The 19751-nt window shown below is 42.3% G+C and overlaps 1 protein-coding gene across 2 annotated transcripts in view; it reads left to right on the top strand.

Annotated features, from left to right (window-relative positions):
• Nucleotides 1–7195: 7195 nt before the first annotated feature.
• Nucleotides 7196–19751, top strand: part of KIAA0930 — a 95120-nt gene continuing 82564 nt past the window's right edge. For both annotated transcript variants that reach the window (XM_082059116.1, XM_082059117.1), the window contains exon 1: nt 7196–7641. In XM_082059116.1, the coding sequence (XP_081915242.1) occupies nt 7497–7641 (145 nt within the window). In that variant the 5' untranslated portion in view covers nt 7196–7496. The remainder of the gene's footprint in view (nt 7642–19751) is intronic.

The raw sequence follows: 19751 nt of genomic DNA on the forward strand, positions 1-19751 counted from the left end.
CCTTCACAAAATTAAACATTGAGCTTCTTGCACATGTAAATGCCTTGATGCCTTTGTAAGACACATTTACTATCTATATTCTACAGAAGCCTATAGAAAAAGTATTAAGCTTAAAAATCACAAGATGAAGTCCTGACCTCACTGACACCAAGGCCAACTTTCACCTAAGATCTTCTTAACAAGAAAACTGTTTTTTCCTAAGCAGGAAAGAATTTCTCTAATTTGAAACTTGATTTCCGTAATTCATGTACTATATAATATTACATGTATATTTATACAACTACCAGAATATTTTGCATAGGTGAAGAAATATTCTAATTAGATGTTAGTGAAAGAAGAAGCTCTGAGCAGAGTTCAGCCAAGTGATCTGTAATGAAAACATTTGTCCCAGAGGTTAAGAGTTTAAAATTACCTGGATTGCCTTGAATGTAGTTGTCCCATTCTGAATGTTTGCTTAAGCAATCATGAATCCAAAGAAAACCCACCATACAGAGTGCTTTATCTAGGGCTGCTGCTCATGCAATTTATTAGATCACTCCAGCTTATAAAAGCAGATCTTCTGGAGAGTATTTCTTTTGCTCTCTGCTCACAGGTTCTTTCTTATTTTGTGTGTTATTTAAAACATTAACTAATGCTAATTATACTTAATACTGAAAGACTAACACAACTATATAATATAGCAAAATCAGCCTTACATTAAAACTGGCAAAATAAAAATACTGTTCTATTACAAAAATTGTAAGCTTTTAAAAGACACTTCTGGTTAGGTATTTCTAAAAATAAAAGATTCAGTCATTACTAGTTGCATTCATGCAATTGTTACTCATTCTCAAATTTGATTTTGCCCCTTCATTTCTGGAAGTGTACACAAAAATTCATGAGTTTAAAATCTCGTTTCCAAATTCCAATATAATTATTTAGAATTACCTGCTGAAAATTCAGTTTATTTTTGGAAAGTTAACACACATCTTTTCCCAAGAGAATTAAGAAGTTAATCACTGCATTCTTTGTAAACTGTGCATGATTTGATCGCTTCTCTGAACAAGTAATTTATTTTATACCCTCTATTAGTGTCTGTTAGACTTTAACTTTCTCCTTAAGGCAGGCTGAAACCTGTTCTTTGTGGTTACAAACAGACCTTGCAAAAGCCTTCAGCCTCACCCAAACTGAACAGCAAACATGCAAGATCCCAGCAGCAGCCAGACTGGTACAGCTGGTGTTAAACAAGGTCAGTTCACAACCCCGACTCATCTTGCTTAACCACTGCAGACTCACCAACCAGTTCCCTTCAACCAGGCTTGTTGTCTCACAGGATACAGGTAATACTTGAGCACTCTTTTACACACTCAGAGTTCAGAAAACCTGTGTCCCTAAGAGGTGGCGAAGATTTACCTATTGCTGCCTATGCACTCAAAACCTGCAACATACATATAGCCTAAAGAGGACAGGCACAAGAAGACAGATAACGTAAACACTTCAAAGAACTTAGCAATATATTAGCATCAAGTAACACTCCACTGAAAAGCAATGCCAAGTGTGTCACTGCTTTGGACAGACTTCGCAGCAGATACGTGGCCTGTGCAAGCCACACGCTACCTCTGCTGTCTGAGGCAACTTCCCAGCCACTTCAGTTTTCTCAGCAAAATCCTGTACCCTGAATGCAAAGCCTTATCCAGACTGGCAAGGTGTCCCCTTGCAAGGGGCTTGCCTTTACCAAGGGGGTGCCCTATTTCATCCTAGGCAAGAGCTTAGCTATGTAATTAAAAAAAAAAAAAAAGGAAAAAAAAATTAATGAATTCCTACCTGGACTTCAAATTTGGTGAGCTGATGGAGGGCTTGGGGTGGCTTCATAAGTGGTGGGTTGTTTCTGGATACAATACAAGTACAGTTCAAGGAAAACAATGAAACATTGATTCTGTGCAAGGGGCTTATGAAACTCACAAGCCTGTTATTACAAAGGCCGCAGTTCACATCTCCATCCTATTAAGATAATTGCACTCTCAGGAGCAGCACAGGAGCAATCTAAGATAAAAGGCTCAGGTGCAGAAGACTCAGTAGTTTTGCCTGCAGAAAAGAAGGATCAGGCTGAACTGAAAGCTATTCATACAAGTTCAAATATGTTTTACTCCTCCAATGCAAGACTGAGCACCTCTGGCTTGCATTCAGCATACCCTGTGGCAATTAACTGATAAAAGTAGTGACAGGTATGACAAGAGTAGTACAAAGAAAGAGGGAGGGACAAAAGAAAGCTAAACAGGTAGAACACCTCTAACTTCAGAAATACATGACCTTAAGTACTCTGCTGTGCATTCTGGGGAGTAACTACAAAGAATAATTTTAGCTGGAAAAATCTTGTAACATTGTATAGATAAAATTTTCAGAAGCTTTAATCATAAATTTAATCTCTGGAGCAAAATTTGTCCAGTGCTGAACACTGGAAAGCTCCAGAAGTAACTTCAAATTATATTTCAAGCTGACCAATTTAATACAATTTAAAATGGGAGACGCAAACCTGCTGTGTCTTAAGTCAAAATGCCTTGATGAAGTTAGAGAGGCAATTACGTAAAAATGGCAGAATAAGTTTTTGCATATACATTCACTGGATGGCCCACTGACCCATAAGCATGCATTCAGCAGAAAGCAACAGACTGTTGAAGATGGAGTTGCCCCTATTTATCCTATTTATGACTAAAATATGATTATGACTTTTAAGCAAATTGCTTAATCTCTTCAGCACAAGACTGCATTTCACGCCCTGTATCTTTAAAATGGATGCAATGTTCATTTGCCCAATGAAACTCTTATAAATCAGAAGTCCTTATTATCAGTAAAGAAAGAAATTTAAAAAATGAGGGTACTTTGCATACTTATAATGGGTTGAACAGGACTTTCAAAGCTTCAGAATTACAAAGTCTATTCTTGCAAAAGTTTATGCACCTACAGAGCTTGAAACATGTAAGTAATGCTGATCTTTTTGACAAGCTATTAAGTAGTTACACAAGCACCATAAGGCGTATATAGTATACAACTCATCCACTAGAAGTACATTCAAATCCATTAAATGAGCCTATATCTGCTAACTTGCAAGCTTGTTTTCATTGTTAGATATTCAAACACCATGCAGTCTTATTAACATGCACTAAAGACTATCTCTGTTAGCTGCTACTAAAATAAGTGGTGAGAAAAATATAACCTTACATAAATAACTTGTTTGACTTCTGTGTAAGTGTAGCATAGGTTGACTATTATTGACTAATTCAAAGACATACTTCACAATATTAAGTCAGCTGGTTGTTTACCATGTACTTGAGGGGTTTTTATTGTTTTAGGCATCTGTTGTATAGAACACACATCTTAAGTTAAAGAGATACATTCAAACTATCCTCTGATCCATACCCTATCCATTTTGTTGATCAATATACATATTTTACATCAGGACACAAAGTGCATTATTATATAAGAAAGCACAGGGATCCATTGTCAGGGCCCTGTGCTGGCTGGAAGCTCCCTGGGGGCCAGGGAACTGGGTGGGGAGGATGGTCCCAGGTTAGCAGGGCCCTTGGGGGCCACAGCTCAGCCTTACAGAACCTAAGCAAGGGAACAGGGTAAATCAGAGCTTTGGTTAAAAGGTACCTCCCCAGTGATGAGGCAGGTCCACAGCTGAGCTGAGAAGTCAGCCTGCAGGTCAGGGTCCAGAGGAACATCATCCATAGCCAAACACAGCTGTAGCAGCATCAAAGACAAACATTCTCTCATCATAACTCAGGTAGAACCTGAGAGCTGAGCTTAAATAGTGTCTTCAGCTTGTGGGTGGGTGTGGAAGCCCCAGATAAGGCTGGTCAGGACCACTAAGGCCTATTAGAGCCCTCAGGGCCCTAATGCCCATTAACCCCTCCACAAGATAAAATATTTATTATTTTGTGTGTAATTGAGTTCAGTGAGAGCATGCATGGTATGATAGGGATCCTGATACCCATTACAGTGTAACATGGTGCTAAGTGTTGGTGAAGAAGACATTTATGAGCAATATGTAAAGATAGAATATAATCCCCCTTCTCCATGAAGAGTTTGGCTAGACAGAGGGGTTTGTTGTTTTAAAATGTACCATGGGATCTTTAAAACCAAAATCAATTAGCATTTCAGATTTCTAACTGATCCCAAGGGTACTTAATCAATAACCCTTTAAAGAAAACAGACTTTATCCCTCTCTGTTCTGATCAAGACCTGTGATATACTGGGAGGTACGCATGGCTAGGGAGGCCTATGAGAAGAAAAACAACCAAGGATTTTATCCGTAGCTTGTTTTGGTAGAAGTCAGAGAAAGTTGAAGGTAGGGTTCAGAACTGAGTAGGGGCAGGAATACCATTTTGTTGTACAAAAGGCCTGGATGGGGCAGCAGATGGTTAGCTTAGTTGCTTTTTTTAAGCAAGGTCGCTGGAACTTTAGGGTGAGTGCTCACGGCTCAGCAGAGGGGCTGAACTGCTGGAGGCTCTGGAGAAACTGCTGCAGGGTTGTCTACTAGCTGGTGACACAAGAAATGTCAAGTATTTCCATGTACCCATAACATGGCAGTGGTGGGGGAATCAACCAGTAATCTACTAGGGAAAAATGCCCGATCCTTAGCTAGTACAGTATGACGTGAGGTAAATGAGACTGCTACCTCCTTGGGCAGCACAGAGATTCCTTTCTCCTATCTCAAGTGCCATAACTTGTCATTGTCAAGAACAACTTGCAGGCTAACAGGACAGTCTTCTGCTGCTCTTCCCCTTTGTAAACCCATGGGATAAATAACTCTAAAGCATACATTACAGGGCCAGCGCGTGACTGCAAACCTTCATTCTCTCAGAGAACTATCAGATTTAAGAATGGAAGAGGTGCTTGAGTCCTACGATTGTGTGTCCACACTTTCCATTTCTTTGTAAAAAATAGATATATTTTACTAGCAAAATACTGCATTGATTTCAAATTTATCTCATATTTCTGGTTCATAGTAGAGGCCTTCCGTACTCCTGTCTATACCCCTGTAAAGGGAGAGCAGTGTATGGCTGTAAATAGTATTCAGCAGGTGTCTGACTGTTAGTTTATTGTGTTAGAAGTTGACATGAAACTGAAATTGGAAACATGGCATAAATGTATGCTATTTTGGAGAATGATCATGCAGCATTTGAAAAGTTTTCTTATTAAACTATAGCAAAAAGCCCAGGTCTCAAATGATGTCAGCTCAAGTTGTAAGTCCTCTGTCCCCTTCTCTCCTTCCCACCATGTCCTTCAAGGCCCGCTAACTTTCAAATAGGACTTCAGAGAGAAGAAAAGGCTCCATAAGCCTTACAATATTTTTAGGAACTGAGGATAGCATAAAGGAATATTATAAACAAAAAAACATTGAGCAAATTGTTTGCAGAAGAAATGGGCATGCAGTTGTATTGCTCTTCATCTGTGGCTTAGCAAATCCTTAATTTATGAGCTGAGGAAGGCCTGGCCATTGTTGGTATCTGCTGGGGACAAGCAGCAGTGGGGTTTGGGGTCCAATCTCTACACCACAAGCTGGTTTATTCCCCCATCACCCATTCCTGTTTTCTATTACGTCTCACTAGTAAGATGTCCTAATGCTAAAGGAGAGGTGACCTGGCTCTTGGAAGTTGTTCTGGGGAATTCCTTACATTGGGTTTTGCCCCATAGTGCTGTACCCATATGGGAAGCAGGGAACAGGTGAGGAAGAAGGCAGATTTGATGTAAGGATGCAAAACAGTCAGTGAGGCAGACAGTAGAACTCTGCCTGTGGTAGCAGGAGTCTGGGGGCAAGTCTGTGGGACAGAGGGGAAGGGAAGGGTGTGGAAGAAAGTGGCCAGAAAGCCTGATTGGAAATAAAAGATTTCTGAACATGAGGGACACAGGACTCTGTGGGATGCCTTAGATGACAGTCAAGTGTGTGGCTCTGCTCTCCTTGCAGAGCCTGCCTGCAGGTAGATTTTTTCATCTTTCCGCTTGGCCTCATGGGGCCATCTCAGACCACCTGAAATACTGTTTTGCATTTTTTGCTTGGACAAACTTGGTTCTTTCTACAGGAAAATATATTTTTCGCCAATGTTTGCTGGCGTCCTCAGAAGACCAGCCCCTTGACCTGCTTTTCCTGATGAAGTTTAACAAGGGCAAGTGTAGGGTCCTGCATCTGGGGAGGAATAACCCCAGTCACCAGTACAGGTTAGGGGCAGATCTGCTGGAAAGCAGCACTGCAGAGAAGGATTTGGGAGTTTTGGTGGACAACAAGTAGACCATAAGTCAGCAATGAGCCCTTGTGGCCGACAAGGCCAATGGTATACTGGGAAGCATTGAGAAAAGTGTGACCAACATGTTGAGGAATGTTATGCTCCACCTCCACTCTGCCCCGGTGAGGCCACATCTGGAGTACTGCATCCAGTTCTGGGCTCCCCAGTTTAAGAAGGATAAGGAATGACTGGAGAGACTCCAGTGGCAGGCTATGAAGATGATTAGGGGCCTAGAGCACCTTTCTTATGTAGAGAGACTGAGAGAGCTGGGTCTGCTCAGCCTGGAGAAGAGAAGGCTGAGAGGGGATCTCCTAAATGTTTATAAATATCTCAAGGGTGGGTGTCAAGAGGATGGGACCAGACTCCTTTCAGTGCTGCCCAACAATACGATGAGGGGCAATGGGCACAGACTGAGGCATAAGAGGTTCCATCTGAATATGAGGAGAAACTTCTTTACGGTGAGGGTGTCAGAACCCTGGAATAGGTTGCCCAGAGAGGTTGTGGAGTCTCCTTCTCTGGAGAAATTCAAAACCCACCTGGACACATTCCTGTGCAACCTGCTCTGGGTGAACTTGCTTTAGCAGGTGGGTTGGACCAGATGATCCACAGAGGTCCCTTCCAACCCAAACCATTCTGTGATTCTATGATTCCTCACTCTGTAGCTTCCAGATGAAGTTTTTTCCTTTCTAATCCGTACAGCCCAAGGCGTGTTTGTACAGCAAGGAGTCAGATCTCCAGCACGTTTGCGTCGCGTAAATATTTTAGCTTTGTAGCCAATTATTGCCAGGAAAACTCCGCTGGAGTCAACCTCGCGTCAGCCACGGGAAAGTGGGCGGTCCCGCCGGGTCCTGGCCCCGCCCCCGCCCCGCCCAAGGCGGGGCGGGGGCGGGGCCAGGACCCGGCGGGACCGCCCACTTTCCCGTGGCCGCTGTAGCAGGAAGCTGCGGAGCGCGGCTGGTCAGCGCCTGTGGAAACGATCGTTGCGTCCCGGGGGCTGTCGGCAACGCCCGGGAAACTTTCTGAGGGGGAACCGGGGAGGGCGGCGCCCCTTCGCCCGTAGCCTGAGGAAGCGGGGCCGGAAGGGTTTTTCGTCGTTTGCCACCGGGCGGCTCCCGGCTCCGCCCGCCGCTGCCGGGAGAAGCCGTGCGGGGCGGTGGGGGCGGCAGCGCCGGGTGCCGCGGCCGCCTCCGCGGGGCGGCCTGACATGAGATCATCGCCGGCAGCGGCAGCATGGCCTCTGCCAGGAGCGGCGGCCGCGCCGGCCCGAGGGACGAGGAGACCAACGGCGAGCCGGACCGCTCCCTGCAGCAGATGCTGCGGGCGATAGCGGAGGAGCGGAGCCGCGCCGGCCTCCGACAGGAGATCAGCGGCCTCGGTGAGTCGGCGGCCGGGGCCTCCCTGCGGAGCTGGCGGGGGGAGGGCGGGAGCGGCGCCCCGGGGCCGGGCGGGCCCCGGCGGGAGCGGGGACCCCCCGCCCCTCCACGGCCGCGGGCTGGGTCAGTCTGCTGGTTCGGCGTGTGCAGCCGGTGGCGGTGGCCGGGAAACCTGTTGTGTGCTGCCGGGCGGTGCTGCTGTCACAGGAATGGGCCCTTCTCCCTTCCCAAGTCCCGAGAGCCGGGGAGAGCAGCTGTCTGCTCCATTGTCTGAAATGCCCTTGGAGAAAAATGGTCAGAAAGCACCACGCACATAGCCTCTTTTATTTTTTATGTTATGGTATGAACTATGCATTATGTGTTTTGAAATGCAAACAGAACACATTTTTCGTTACTCTTGCCAGTGCGTGTGATCGTATAGCTCTCAAATTATCTCTGTGGATGCTTTTTTCCCCTCTTCTGAGTCAAACACCTCCCTTCTCTGAGTAAATGACTTCACACCACATGCCATGGTCTAGTAAGCATATAACGTTGTGGCTTTTGGTGGTCAGTTGATTTTTTTTTTTTTTTTTTAAATCGTGGAGGTTTTCTTTAGCTTTATAGTGAGCTTGTTTATTTACATCTTGATCGATGCAAATTTTACATGACACGTCTTTCTTTAGCTTTTCGCAAAGCCTACGCATTGCGAAATAAAAGTTTGAAGTTGAAATTCCATTGACTTTAGGCGACGGAGTGGTACAACAGCTCCCTTAACCAAAATCCTTCACATCAGGAAACTCTTTTGGCTAAGCTAATAAATAGAAATGGCTCGGTTTTCCATGCAACAATAGAGACCATAGACAGAGGTTTCGATGTGAGGAATGGTTTCTGCCTTATTCACAACTTTCTGTATGTCCTGGACTGGATGTGTGCTCCAAGGAGATGATTTCACAGAAATCATTGCAGGGTCAGGGCTTTAAATTATAAATTGTGATGTGCAACACTTTCTTGTTTCTTCCACCTGGCCATTATTAATGGCTGATCCTCCCTCAGCTCATTTATAAGGTCCCAGAAGTCTCAATTTCTGAGTCTTCTTTAAAACCTCACAATGAGTTTTTATTTGAGTTTTACTGGCTTTGTGATGTGGATTGGCATGGGAAATCTCTCTGGTTCTCCATCTGAACTTTGTGCCTCAGTTTGTCTGCTAGTGCTTACTGTCGTCTCCACAGGGAGAAACAGGCTCTGCCTTCTTTATTTTTGCCTTGCATATAATGAAAGCTTGTGCAAATAAAGAGAAATGATGAGTCTGTCTTGTTTCTTTATGCTTTTTTTCTAATGGATTTGGATCTCCAGGCTTTACTGTGGTGTAAAAATGTTAAAGGGCCAAAGAAAGTGTTGTGGCAAAGAAACTGTGAACCAAACAGAAAAAATACCACAAAATCTAAATGCCTGTGAGATTGTATTCATTGAAAAGCTGTTGTGATTTCATGTTTGGCTATATCATGTTTGAATGAAAATAAAACCTCCCAGGAATAGAAATATCACCATTGCTTTCTTCTACTGAAATTGGAAGAGGAAATACTGTGTTGGCTGGTAACAATGTAGAAATGCTTTGTTTCCTCTTTGAAGACATAATTGAAGACATAAACAGAATAGCTTATCATGAGAAGTCCTGCGATGTAACTTTGGGATGATCATGCAGTTAATGGGACAGCATTGCACCTTTCTTCTACTGGATGAAGGCTTGAAAAGAAAACCTCAGAACTGCCTGGGTCACTGAACTGAGGGGCTGATCCTGACTGTGCACGTTTGCTTGTCTCTGTCTGTACCTGTGTGGAGATAGGTTAAATGACACCACAGCAGTGCTTCAGATGTTCAGTTTTTCTATCCAGGGAATGGAGCTGAACTTTAAGCTGAAAACGCTGCAGTTTGCCAAGCTGCTATGCCTCTCCCACCAGTGCAGTGTCCTGCAGGTGGAGAACTGCCATGGAGCTCCTTGCCCTGGGCAACGATGGGTGCAATGAACCTTCAGCCCTGGTGGTTGTGGGACAGTGTGACAATTTTAACGCAGGGAGAATCTGCTCTGTGGTGGCTATTTCTGAGCACAGTTGCTGAATATCAGTTTCTGCTGACATTCCCCTTGCTAGTCCCCAAGCACTGTGGAGTCACAAAGTGGGACCCCTCTCAGGATTAGAGGTTGCAGACTCAGGTTGCCACAGGGACATTTAAATTGTCACAGCTTCTGACCAGCTTTTAAAAATCTATACGTATTATTACATAAAGTTTGGGAGGAATATATTGGAAAGCTTCCTTAAGGTCTAGGAGACAGATAATCTCTCTGTGCTATAAATCTCCAGTTCTGTATACTGAAAGATTTTCCAAGATTTTCATTTCATTGTGTTCTGCACAATACCTGATATATAACATTGTCACTCCCGGTGAATGAGAGCTCTTTTTCCCTATTCTGTGATTTATTATGAGGGAAGTAAGTTGTTTAAATACTTCTCTTAGGAAAAATGGGGTGCTTTTGGAGTGGTGCTCCATAGAAATGGTAGATGAACAGGAGGTTATCAGGTGTAATCCTTTGCCTTAAATTTGTGCATGTCTTGACCGCGCTAGCAAATGCTGTTGCAGGGCATGCAACATAGCCTGGGCTGTTCCAGAGTATGTTGGGCACCCACAGCACAGCAGATGTAAAGGCTTTTCATTGAGTTCAGTGCTCATGAAAGTAGCCACAGTCCCATATGGGTTCAGGTGGGTAACACAGAGGATTTGTTTACTCTTTGTGCCTGGGTGCTGTTATTCAAAGGAGTCCCAATGACCCAGCTTGTGGCATGTCACCTGTTGGGCTGTGGGATGAACATACAGCTGGTTTTATGTTAGTGGTGTTTCTTTTTGTAGTGGCCAAATCCTTTTCAGCTGTGTCAGTAGGTTAAACCTGTTGTGAGGTTTTTCTGAGCTCTCTTGAAACCAGCTGGCAAATACTTTGACCAGGTTAAATTCTGGGTTTTCCCTCAGTACTGTTAGCCCCTCAACAATAAAATGGGACTCACTTGGTCATCATTTGGGCAGCCTCTCTCTTTTCATGTGTTTTGTTTAAGTGAGCACATACTGTCCAGCCTAAGGATGAAATTGCTGGTTTTTCTGACACTAGGTTTTGTGGAGGTAAATTGCCTTATTTCACATAAGTATTTGGATAAGTATTGTCTGAAAATGTAAATCTGCTTCCATGGGATTTCCCATATTGTCCTGTTTGTGTAATTTAGAAAATATAGCAAATCTGACATCATGCTTCAAAATAATGACTCATGTATGACTCCTTACCAAGGAAGGATGATGCCTCTTTGAGAAGAAGTCTTAGCTGGATGTTAGTGTCATCCAGTTGTGCACATTATTACACTAGTATTGTGTACAAACTCACTCTGAAATGCTGTTTGTTTGAACATTTCTCTGGCAAAATCATTCTCCTGGGGAATGACAGACTTTCTGGGTGTCTCCTCAGCCAGGCTGTGTGTAGTGTTCTGAAAGTACCCTTTTGGCCAAAGCCCTGAACTGGGATGATTAGTATTTGGTTGTGCTTGAAACTACTGTGTAATGTTGTCAGATGCTTAATTTCCTTATGTTCTTTTGTTCTCCAGTGACAAATGGCCCTGCCTTTAGTGCAGCAAAGTGTGCTTGGGTGGAAGCGTGACTTCATGCATACTGGAACTTAAAATGAGTAAGAAAAAATAAATAGGTAGATCTGAATAATGTCTTGAACTGTGGCTGATCAGTAATGAAGATACATAGCCGGGCAAAAGGTGGAGAAGTCATAGGGATCCTGAGAAGCTGGTGGCTGCGGGAGAGCAGGAATAAACAGGCAGTTGAAAACTGCTGCCAACAGGCACTGAAGGTCTGTAATGGTGGTGGTCACAGGTGCCGATGGAGAGGCCGGACCCTGCAGTGGACCCAATAGTTTTGTCAAGTAATGAAGTGTTTCTTCTGATTGATTTCCTGGTGGTAGAGGAGATGCTCTCGTATTTGACCAACTGTGGATAAGAGGAGGGCAGAGGAGGGTGCACTTGGCATAGGAACATTCATCCTCTAAGTCTGAGGATTGCTTGGGCTTGTTTGCGCAGCACTGCACCTCAGGGCCTGTCATGTGAGTACAGACAGGGATGATTCATGTGCCAAATTATCTTGATGAATAAATCCTGGAAATAAATAGGTCTCTAGCTTTCCTGAGAGAATGAAAGGTGAGGTGGCATACAGTAAGTGCTCATCCATGTGAGTGTTGTGAAAATATGATGGAAACAAGGACCCAAGTGGGAAAACATCAGTAGAAGGATAAAGAATGGTGGAAGAAATTTTTGGAAAGCCAAAGGGGTTACAATGAAGAATTGAGAAGAAGAATGAATAACTTAGATTTGAAAATACTAGATTCAGGCTTTAACTCTATCACAGTGTAATAACTTTTAATTAAATTATAGTATTAAAGAACGATATATTTGCTTCTGAAACTTTGAAAAAAGTGTAGCCACTGAGTAGGTGGAAGTGTCTGCTGAGAATTTGCTGCAGCACGGAACTGGTTTGACAGGAGAAGCTTTCATGCAGAAACAAAATGTATTCTTCATTTGTGGTTCCTCCTGGAATTACTTCAGTGAGTTGTCTAGTCAAAGGTGAGAAACTACAAAAGCTGGGAAGCGTTGTTTTCTTTTGATCTATGAATAATGAGAAGGTATGAAAATCACATTTGTCCTAAGAAAAACTCAAGGGACATATACAACCAGATTCAGTAACTATATGGGTAATGTCCCCTGTAATAAGTTAGTTTAATAAGTATGTTGGTAAATTTACTTTCTTTTCATTCAACACATTTAGAAGGATTTGAGTTTAAAATACAGTTTTTACAACTTGTACTTGAGTATCTGTAAAAGTTCTTTTGTCCTATCTATAAAACATTTTGCAGCTAATGAATATGAAATGTTCAGTAAAATAAAAAAATGAATAGTCAAATACTGAAGGGAAATAATACAATGTAAGTAACTTATAAATAGTAAAATAAAAAATGTTCTTAGAGTATCTTCCTAATGAGTGTAATAAAACCCAAACAACAACAAAACAATCAACCAACCCCCCAAAAAAACCCCCGAAACAAACAAAAAAAAACCAGCCGACACCCACCAAAAACAGTAGCACAGTGTTCCAGCCAGGAAAAATCTGTATTTCTTTCCATGAAAAGTTCTAGGAAATGCAAATGCAAAGCAAGATCAGAACAGATTATTTAAATTAGAGTTAAAGTAGGTTCTTTGAAGTTAAGTGATTTAACCAGCTCACCTTGGGTATCGAGCCTCAGATTTGTGTTGGAGAAAGATAAGCAAATAGCAAAGAAACTCTTGTGCAAAAATGGGTATAATGTGATGCGGTGTTTTTTGTTTGTATTTTTTTTGGGTTTGTTTTTTCGAGGTAGAAGGGAAAGATTATTTTAAAGCTGCCTTTTTTTTTTTTTTCACCTGGCATAGAAAACTGTCTTTGAGGAATTTCTGAAATCAAGTGTGCACGTAGCTATTTGATGCGTAGTTGAGTGCTTAGATGGGGTGGTGTAGCAGAAACCACAACTGGAGCCTTTTCTGAGACCCAGTGGGTTTGGTCATGGGGTGGGAATGTGCTTCTGCTTGTCCAGCATCCCTCTGTGCAGGACCGATGGGGCACATGATGTTCTTGTTAGCTCCTGCCAGGGATCTGTCTCGGTGCTGTCCCACCAAGGCCCAGGGGCAAGGCGCAGGTCTGGGCGTGCTGGAGAACAGAGGGTGGGAGAGAGGAACTTCTGGTGCTGCTCTGGGGTGAGCCTCAGCAAATAGTGCTGCTCATGTGAGGAGAACCATTTGTACTGCAAGGACATCAGACTTGGACAAGTTTGGTAGAGGGTAGTTTGGGATGCCTGTATAAGGGCTGGAGCGAGTAATTCTAAAACCAGGGTGCAGTGCCAGTTTTTAAGGTAATGTCTCTTAACTGTAATGTATTAGTTCTAACAAAGTACTTGAAGGTGGCGGCTGGGGAGTTTCCTTTCTGGCAGGGTTGTACTAGGTGACCTGCTTTTTGCTGTAAGAGCTGTAGGTGCCCCTTTAGGTCACCCAGCTGCCAGCTGTCAGCACCTACAGCCTCACACCTGGGGATGCCTCGGCCAGCACTGGCAGTCAAGCCCAGCCTTCAGCAGAACCACTAAAGGTAACTCTACACTCTCTTTTTGCTGGTTTGTGTTGCTTTCTCCTCACTCTAATACTTCTAGTCTTTAATACTTCTATCATCCAGAGATGTGGTAAATGCCCTATCCCTGGAGATGTTCAAGGCCAGGCTGGATGGGTCTCTGAGCAACCTGATCTAGTTGAAGATGTCCCTGTTCATTGCAGGGGGGCTGGACTAGATGGCCTGTGAAACTCCCTTCCAACCCAAACCATTCTATGATTCACCTGTTTCTGTTGGTATCACAGAGCAGAAGAGAGGCTGTGCTTTTGCTGCTGTGTGTTTCTGTGCTGCGGTGGTGGGGAATGAGAGGGGGACAAATGAGAAACTCACACTGGGACAGGGAGACCTTGTGATGTTGGGACAGGATTGTGTAGGATTATAGACAGAGGCAAATAATGTTGTTTAATATTAAGGCTGAAGAGAAAATAATGGGTATCAGAAGGATTACTGACATCTTTTGTGCTAGGATTGCATCCGGCCACTTCTGCAGTCAAGCATAGGATATTTAGGAATATCAGTGTAGGATCAAGTCATGGAGAATGGCAATCTGGCGTAAACTCTAGGGTTGCAGTCTTCCAGGGTAAATACCTTTTCCTTTTTTTTTTTTTTTCTTTAATGTTGGTTCATTTAAAATTCCATTTTCATTGTTTATTGGAACCTCGTTCATGCTTTGTCACTAATGGCCTGTCAGGCTTTTCATTATACACCCATGTTTTCAGGGGATTTGTAATTTGGCTGTGAAGGTTAGCTTCTGTCAGGAACTTGACAGACATCATCCCAGATCAATAATATAATGTGGTCTTTCTTTTATTATAGCTTTTACGTGTTTTTTCAGCAGTTGGGTTATTAGTTTATTCTTTCTTTTAATGGAGATGGAGCTTTATGGGATTTTCGTGTCCTGCTCAAGTGTATACGTGTTCAAATTATAAGAGTCAGACTGGAGATGCTGAAGTAAGGAGATAAGCTTTTTTTTAAAAAAAACAACAACAATGAATAGCACAAAGCCCCACCCCCCAAAAAATCCAAGATACCCTTCAGATCATTGTTTCCCCAACTAAACAAGCAGGTTAGTTTTTAAAACAAGTCATGGTGGTGTTTGTTTTTTGGATGCTAGCAGAAGTTGTTGGATACACTTTTTTTTTTTTAATGTAGTCCCTCAGGGCTGAATTATGAATCTGTAAGCTTCACAGTGGGAATAGTCAAGGTATTTTAAAACACCCATCTCTTATGTATGTAGTACTGTAGTTCTAATTGATATCCTAACTGTTTGATTTGGTTATTGTAGCAGTGTATTCTCAAAGTCTTTAATAGGGTACTAGTTGTAAATCCATTTTGAAGTCCAAGAGAAGGATGGGAGGTGTGGTTTAGGGATTAAAATACAGTTTACCTTTACAGTTCAGGATGGATCTTCTAAGGATTTAACAGTATATCTGGTTGCATTCTTTCCAAATACATGAAAAATTTGATTTCCTGAAGGATGAAGCATAATAGTCTCCCCTCTCATTGTGTTCAGAATTCTGATCAATAAAGAAAGCTCAGAGGATGCAAAGTTTTCAGCAGTTGAAGTACACTGTGTTTTACGTTCCAGCTACATTTAGGGAAAAGCAAAACCATGTGATTGAATAGTTATAATAAATGTTGCATGTACTTATCCTTGTAAATGGGCTAAGTAGGATCAGGGTAGAAGGTCACTGACATTGAAAGTATTACCATGAAGTGAATGATAATGTGTAAGAAGGAACTCTGTACCAAATCAATTCATGGTTGCAGGAGCCCACTGAATAGTGAAGCTACTTTATTCCAGTCAGTATTCAAAAGAATGTGAAACAAGCTGGTTTTGATCTGTTTGCAGCCCCTTGAGCTAAACAGGGTCAATGTCAGAAAATCAGGATTGCTCTTTTTTGTATGTGTGTGAGCCCAAAGAATGTATTGATTACTTTTCTTGATGAAGGAAATAAAATACAGTCAGGATACAGAAGCACCAGATACAGCACCACACTGTTCCTGTAAAGGAGTTACAGTACCCTGGGCACACTTCAGCAGCAGTTCCATTGACTGAAGTTAATCAGATGCAGCAACAGTCCTAAGTATTTTTTTTTTACCTGAATTCTTGCTGTTTAAGGCATGAATACTACATGTGAGGATTTATAGGGTTTTCTACAATCCCATTTTAGAAACAAGGCTTTAGAACTGAAGCTCTTATTTTGGTTTGCCTGGTCTCTAGTTATTCTAGTACTGACTATGTGCTAGTAGTACACAGAAATTGAACCTTGAAAACAATAATATTATTTATCTTCCTTCTGTGGGGGGTCCTTAAACATGTTTCATTAGGGGGCTCACAGTTACATCCCCCTGAGGTGAGTGTATTGTGTTGCAGGCAGATAGGGTGTTGTGCTATGAAGAGCGATCGCTTTTAGGGCCGTGTCCTTCCTGCCCCTGCAGAATGAGGAAACAGCTACTGCTGCTGGTATTTAGGCTGTGTTTGGTGTTTCAAAATATTCTTTGCATAAATTTCTTTTTTTACAGCTGGATCTGTCAGAAAGCATAGCGCATGGCAGGCAATCAATAGTCCTTCACGTTAGGACCAGTTTCGAAGCATTCCAGGGTGTTTCCTGGTGTGCTGGATTTCCTCAGTGAGTGGGGCTGAGGCTGCCTCTGGTTTTGATGTTAGTGTTGAGGTGATGAAAATCTTGATCGCTTGATAGCGACCTAGTTTATTGTAAGCTACCGTGCAGAGGAGAGAGGCAGTGTATTAGTAATTGCCAGAGGCTGCCTCTGTGCCTGGATTTGTAATTTCAGGAAATTTGGCATTGTGTTTGGCACTTTATCAATCCACTGGGGCTGCAGCATGTATGGTCTTCTGTAGGAAGACAGGCTGTGCTTAGCCTTTGAGCACTTGAGTGGTTTTTCCCTTGATCAAATGGATGTGGAAGATGTATTAATTCTGATCGTCTATATCTGGAAGTAATGTAGGTAGTTTTAGCTCTATTCTCTGTTTGCATGTCTGACTACCAAGTCTGGATAAAAAGAAGTGAATTGGGAGTTTTTGGTCCTGTCTCACAGGGCTCCTTGTGATCAGCAGGAAGTTGAGAGAGAAATTAAAATGCTAGTGAAGCTTAAACTGTCTTTACGCTATGAAGAGTTTGATTTAGTTGCCTTGAGATGCTGAAACATCATCGAGGTGAGGGAAGTGTTTTGAAATGGATTTATAGTTTTCTGCTAAGACCTGTGAAAGATTTTACCAGAAATTTATTACTCTGCTATTTCAGAGAACAAATAGAGGAGTTCTTGAATGTCTAGCAATGTTTTATCTTCAATAAGGAGTACATTTACTTGCCTGCCTTAAGGGACTGTGAGAGGTGGATTTTAAATTTCCATAAACCTTAATGCACCGTAATAATACATAGGATGTTTAGTGTGATTTAAGTATCCTGAAGAAGATGGTTTATGACCTCGTAAGGGTCACTTCTGCTTAGTTGTTGCCTGAGTTCATCCTTTCAGAAAGAAAGCAGCAAGCTCATCACTTAGAGCTGAAGCTCTGTGTAAGCCCATCGGCTTCCTAAATAATTATCATTTAGCTTTTTAGGAATGCTTAGTATTTTTTTTTCTTGGTTTTAATGAGAAGCTTAATTCTGCCTAAATAATGAAGGTCTGAATGGATGACCTGTGTTTTTTTGTAACAAGGCTGACGAAACTCTAGTCAAAGCATCATGTGAATTGTTAGTGGGCCATGTTGTACGTGAATAAAGGGAAACTAATTTCATCCTCTTTGATCTTTGATATCATAAGCAGAGATTACATTATGCTGTGTTCTTTAGTCTGACTCACCAGATTTGCACTGGATTGTTTTTCATAAGCAACTTTTTTTTTTTTTTTCCTTTCAGTTAAAAAAGAAACAAAGATGTAAAGGTGTACATGAGGTGCTTTGGGGATGCAGGTGCTTTAAAAATGTTCCAGGATCAGAGTAATGATTGTGGAATTTTTCACTTTCTTCTGTTCAGCAATGTCAGGCTAACTATTTGTTTATATCTATATACATGCGTATGAATATTTAATTAAATGCATTGAGCCTATTGCAAGATAAAACTGTGTTTGTTTTGTTTTTATGGAAGAGTGATGCCTTTAGTACTTGTTCCATTTTTGAGTGTGCCTAGTTGCTCCTAGAAACCAATGGGGAAAAAGTGATCCTAAGCCTAACACAAAAAAGTGAAAGAGCAGGCAAAATGTAAGATCCAAAGTATGCTGCTTGCTACTATAAAAATGTCGCTGGTTTGCATTTATTTCTAAAGTAAAATTTCTAGGTATCTCCAATATAAAGAGATTTAAAAGTTTGGACTTGCTTGGAATCCTGTCTTGAAGCTCACCCTAATGTTTTGCTCTGAGGCTTTATGATTTTAAGAGGCTTAAGCTTTGAGGCTTTTGTAGGCAGTACTAATGATGTAGGTGCTGCGCTCTGAGGAGGCTGGTGTCCCGTTTTGGGAAGCCGTGCAATCCTCTGCATGCAAGGCAGTCTGTCTTCCATCCTTACTGCCAGGAGCACCTCCTTCAGCTGGTGATATTTTACTGTAATGAAAATTTTCAGGTGTTGCCAGGGTATAGAGTCATCGACTGTCCTGAGTTGGAAGGGACACACAAGGATCATTGAGTCCAACTCCTGTCCCTGCGCTGGACAACTCCGAAATTCACACCAGAAGACTGTCATCCATCTGGTGATTGCTTGAGACTTTGAGTCCTGAGTCAACCTGAGGTTTTATCTTTCATAGTTCTTTTTGCTGGATGTTCCTGACACTGCAGGAGGGGGAGGAATGAGTCACTCTATACTGGAACATAGTTGAAGTCTATAACCCTGCATGCAGACACCGAGGAGGGATATACCAACCATTAATGCTGAACTTCACAGATCTGCATTTAGCGTCTGCTCTTCTGTGGATTTCTTTTGTGATTTTGGGCAAGTTGCTGGCAGTCTTTCCACCTGTGTTCACCATCTGGTATTGGCAAGTAATAGGCTGTTAACTCAGAGGGAAAATTCTCCTATGGTTCACATAGGAGATGGGGGGCAAAGGGTGAGAGGGACTTGAGAGTTCCCTCCGTAAGCAACATCCCAGGGGAGAGGAATAGCGTAGCCACAGTGCAGTGCACCAGGGAAAGCGTGGGTCTGTCCAGCATGGACAGTCCTCTTCAGTCCTGAGCTCCTTGGTTTGGCAGAAGGATTGTTCAAATGAGAATAGAAAGGAAAACTGAAGACTGACAGTTCACATCTTGCAGAGCTAAGTGATTTCATGGCTTTTTGTTCCCCATCTGAACAAAAACAATGCCTGTAAATAACATAAACTTTGCTTTATTAACAAAAACATAAACACAGAGTTGTCTGTGGGTTTTTTGGGTCAAAACTTCAGTTCTTAGGTCCTTTCCAACCTGAATTGTTCTATGTACCTGTGTACATGCCAGAGAAGAAGAAAGCTCCAGGTTAAATTTCTCATCCTGTATTGTTGTGAATGGGGCAAAAGGGGGATATCAAGCATAGGCATGGCCTTCTTCTTTCTGCTTTCCTGGCAAGAAACTTTAAAAGGAATTACAAATGTTTCTTCTTCAGCAAAATGCTGTGAAATTGCAGCAATTAAAAATGTAATGCTTACCTTGCACTTGTTACTGTATCTTAAACATGAGGTTGAGGACATTATCTAAAATTTACAGAAAACAAAAGGACAGAGGGGAAACTGGAGTTTCTGTGACTGTATCTGAAGCCTTTATGTGTCTTTTCAAATGTAAGATCTGTGCTTCAGTGCTTTGAAACTCTAGAGGCAACATCAAAAGGTGGTAAGCTATGTAATCAAAATCACAGGGGAAGGTGTTCGTAAGCCCAAGGGTAGGAAAAAGCAGAAAAAGACATTGCCTTTTTGTGCTTTTG

The sequence above is a fragment of the Streptopelia decaocto genome (genome assembly GCF_964273445.1).
Source record: "Streptopelia decaocto genome assembly, chromosome: 1".
Lineage (NCBI taxonomy): Eukaryota > Metazoa > Chordata > Aves > Columbiformes > Columbidae > Streptopelia > Streptopelia decaocto.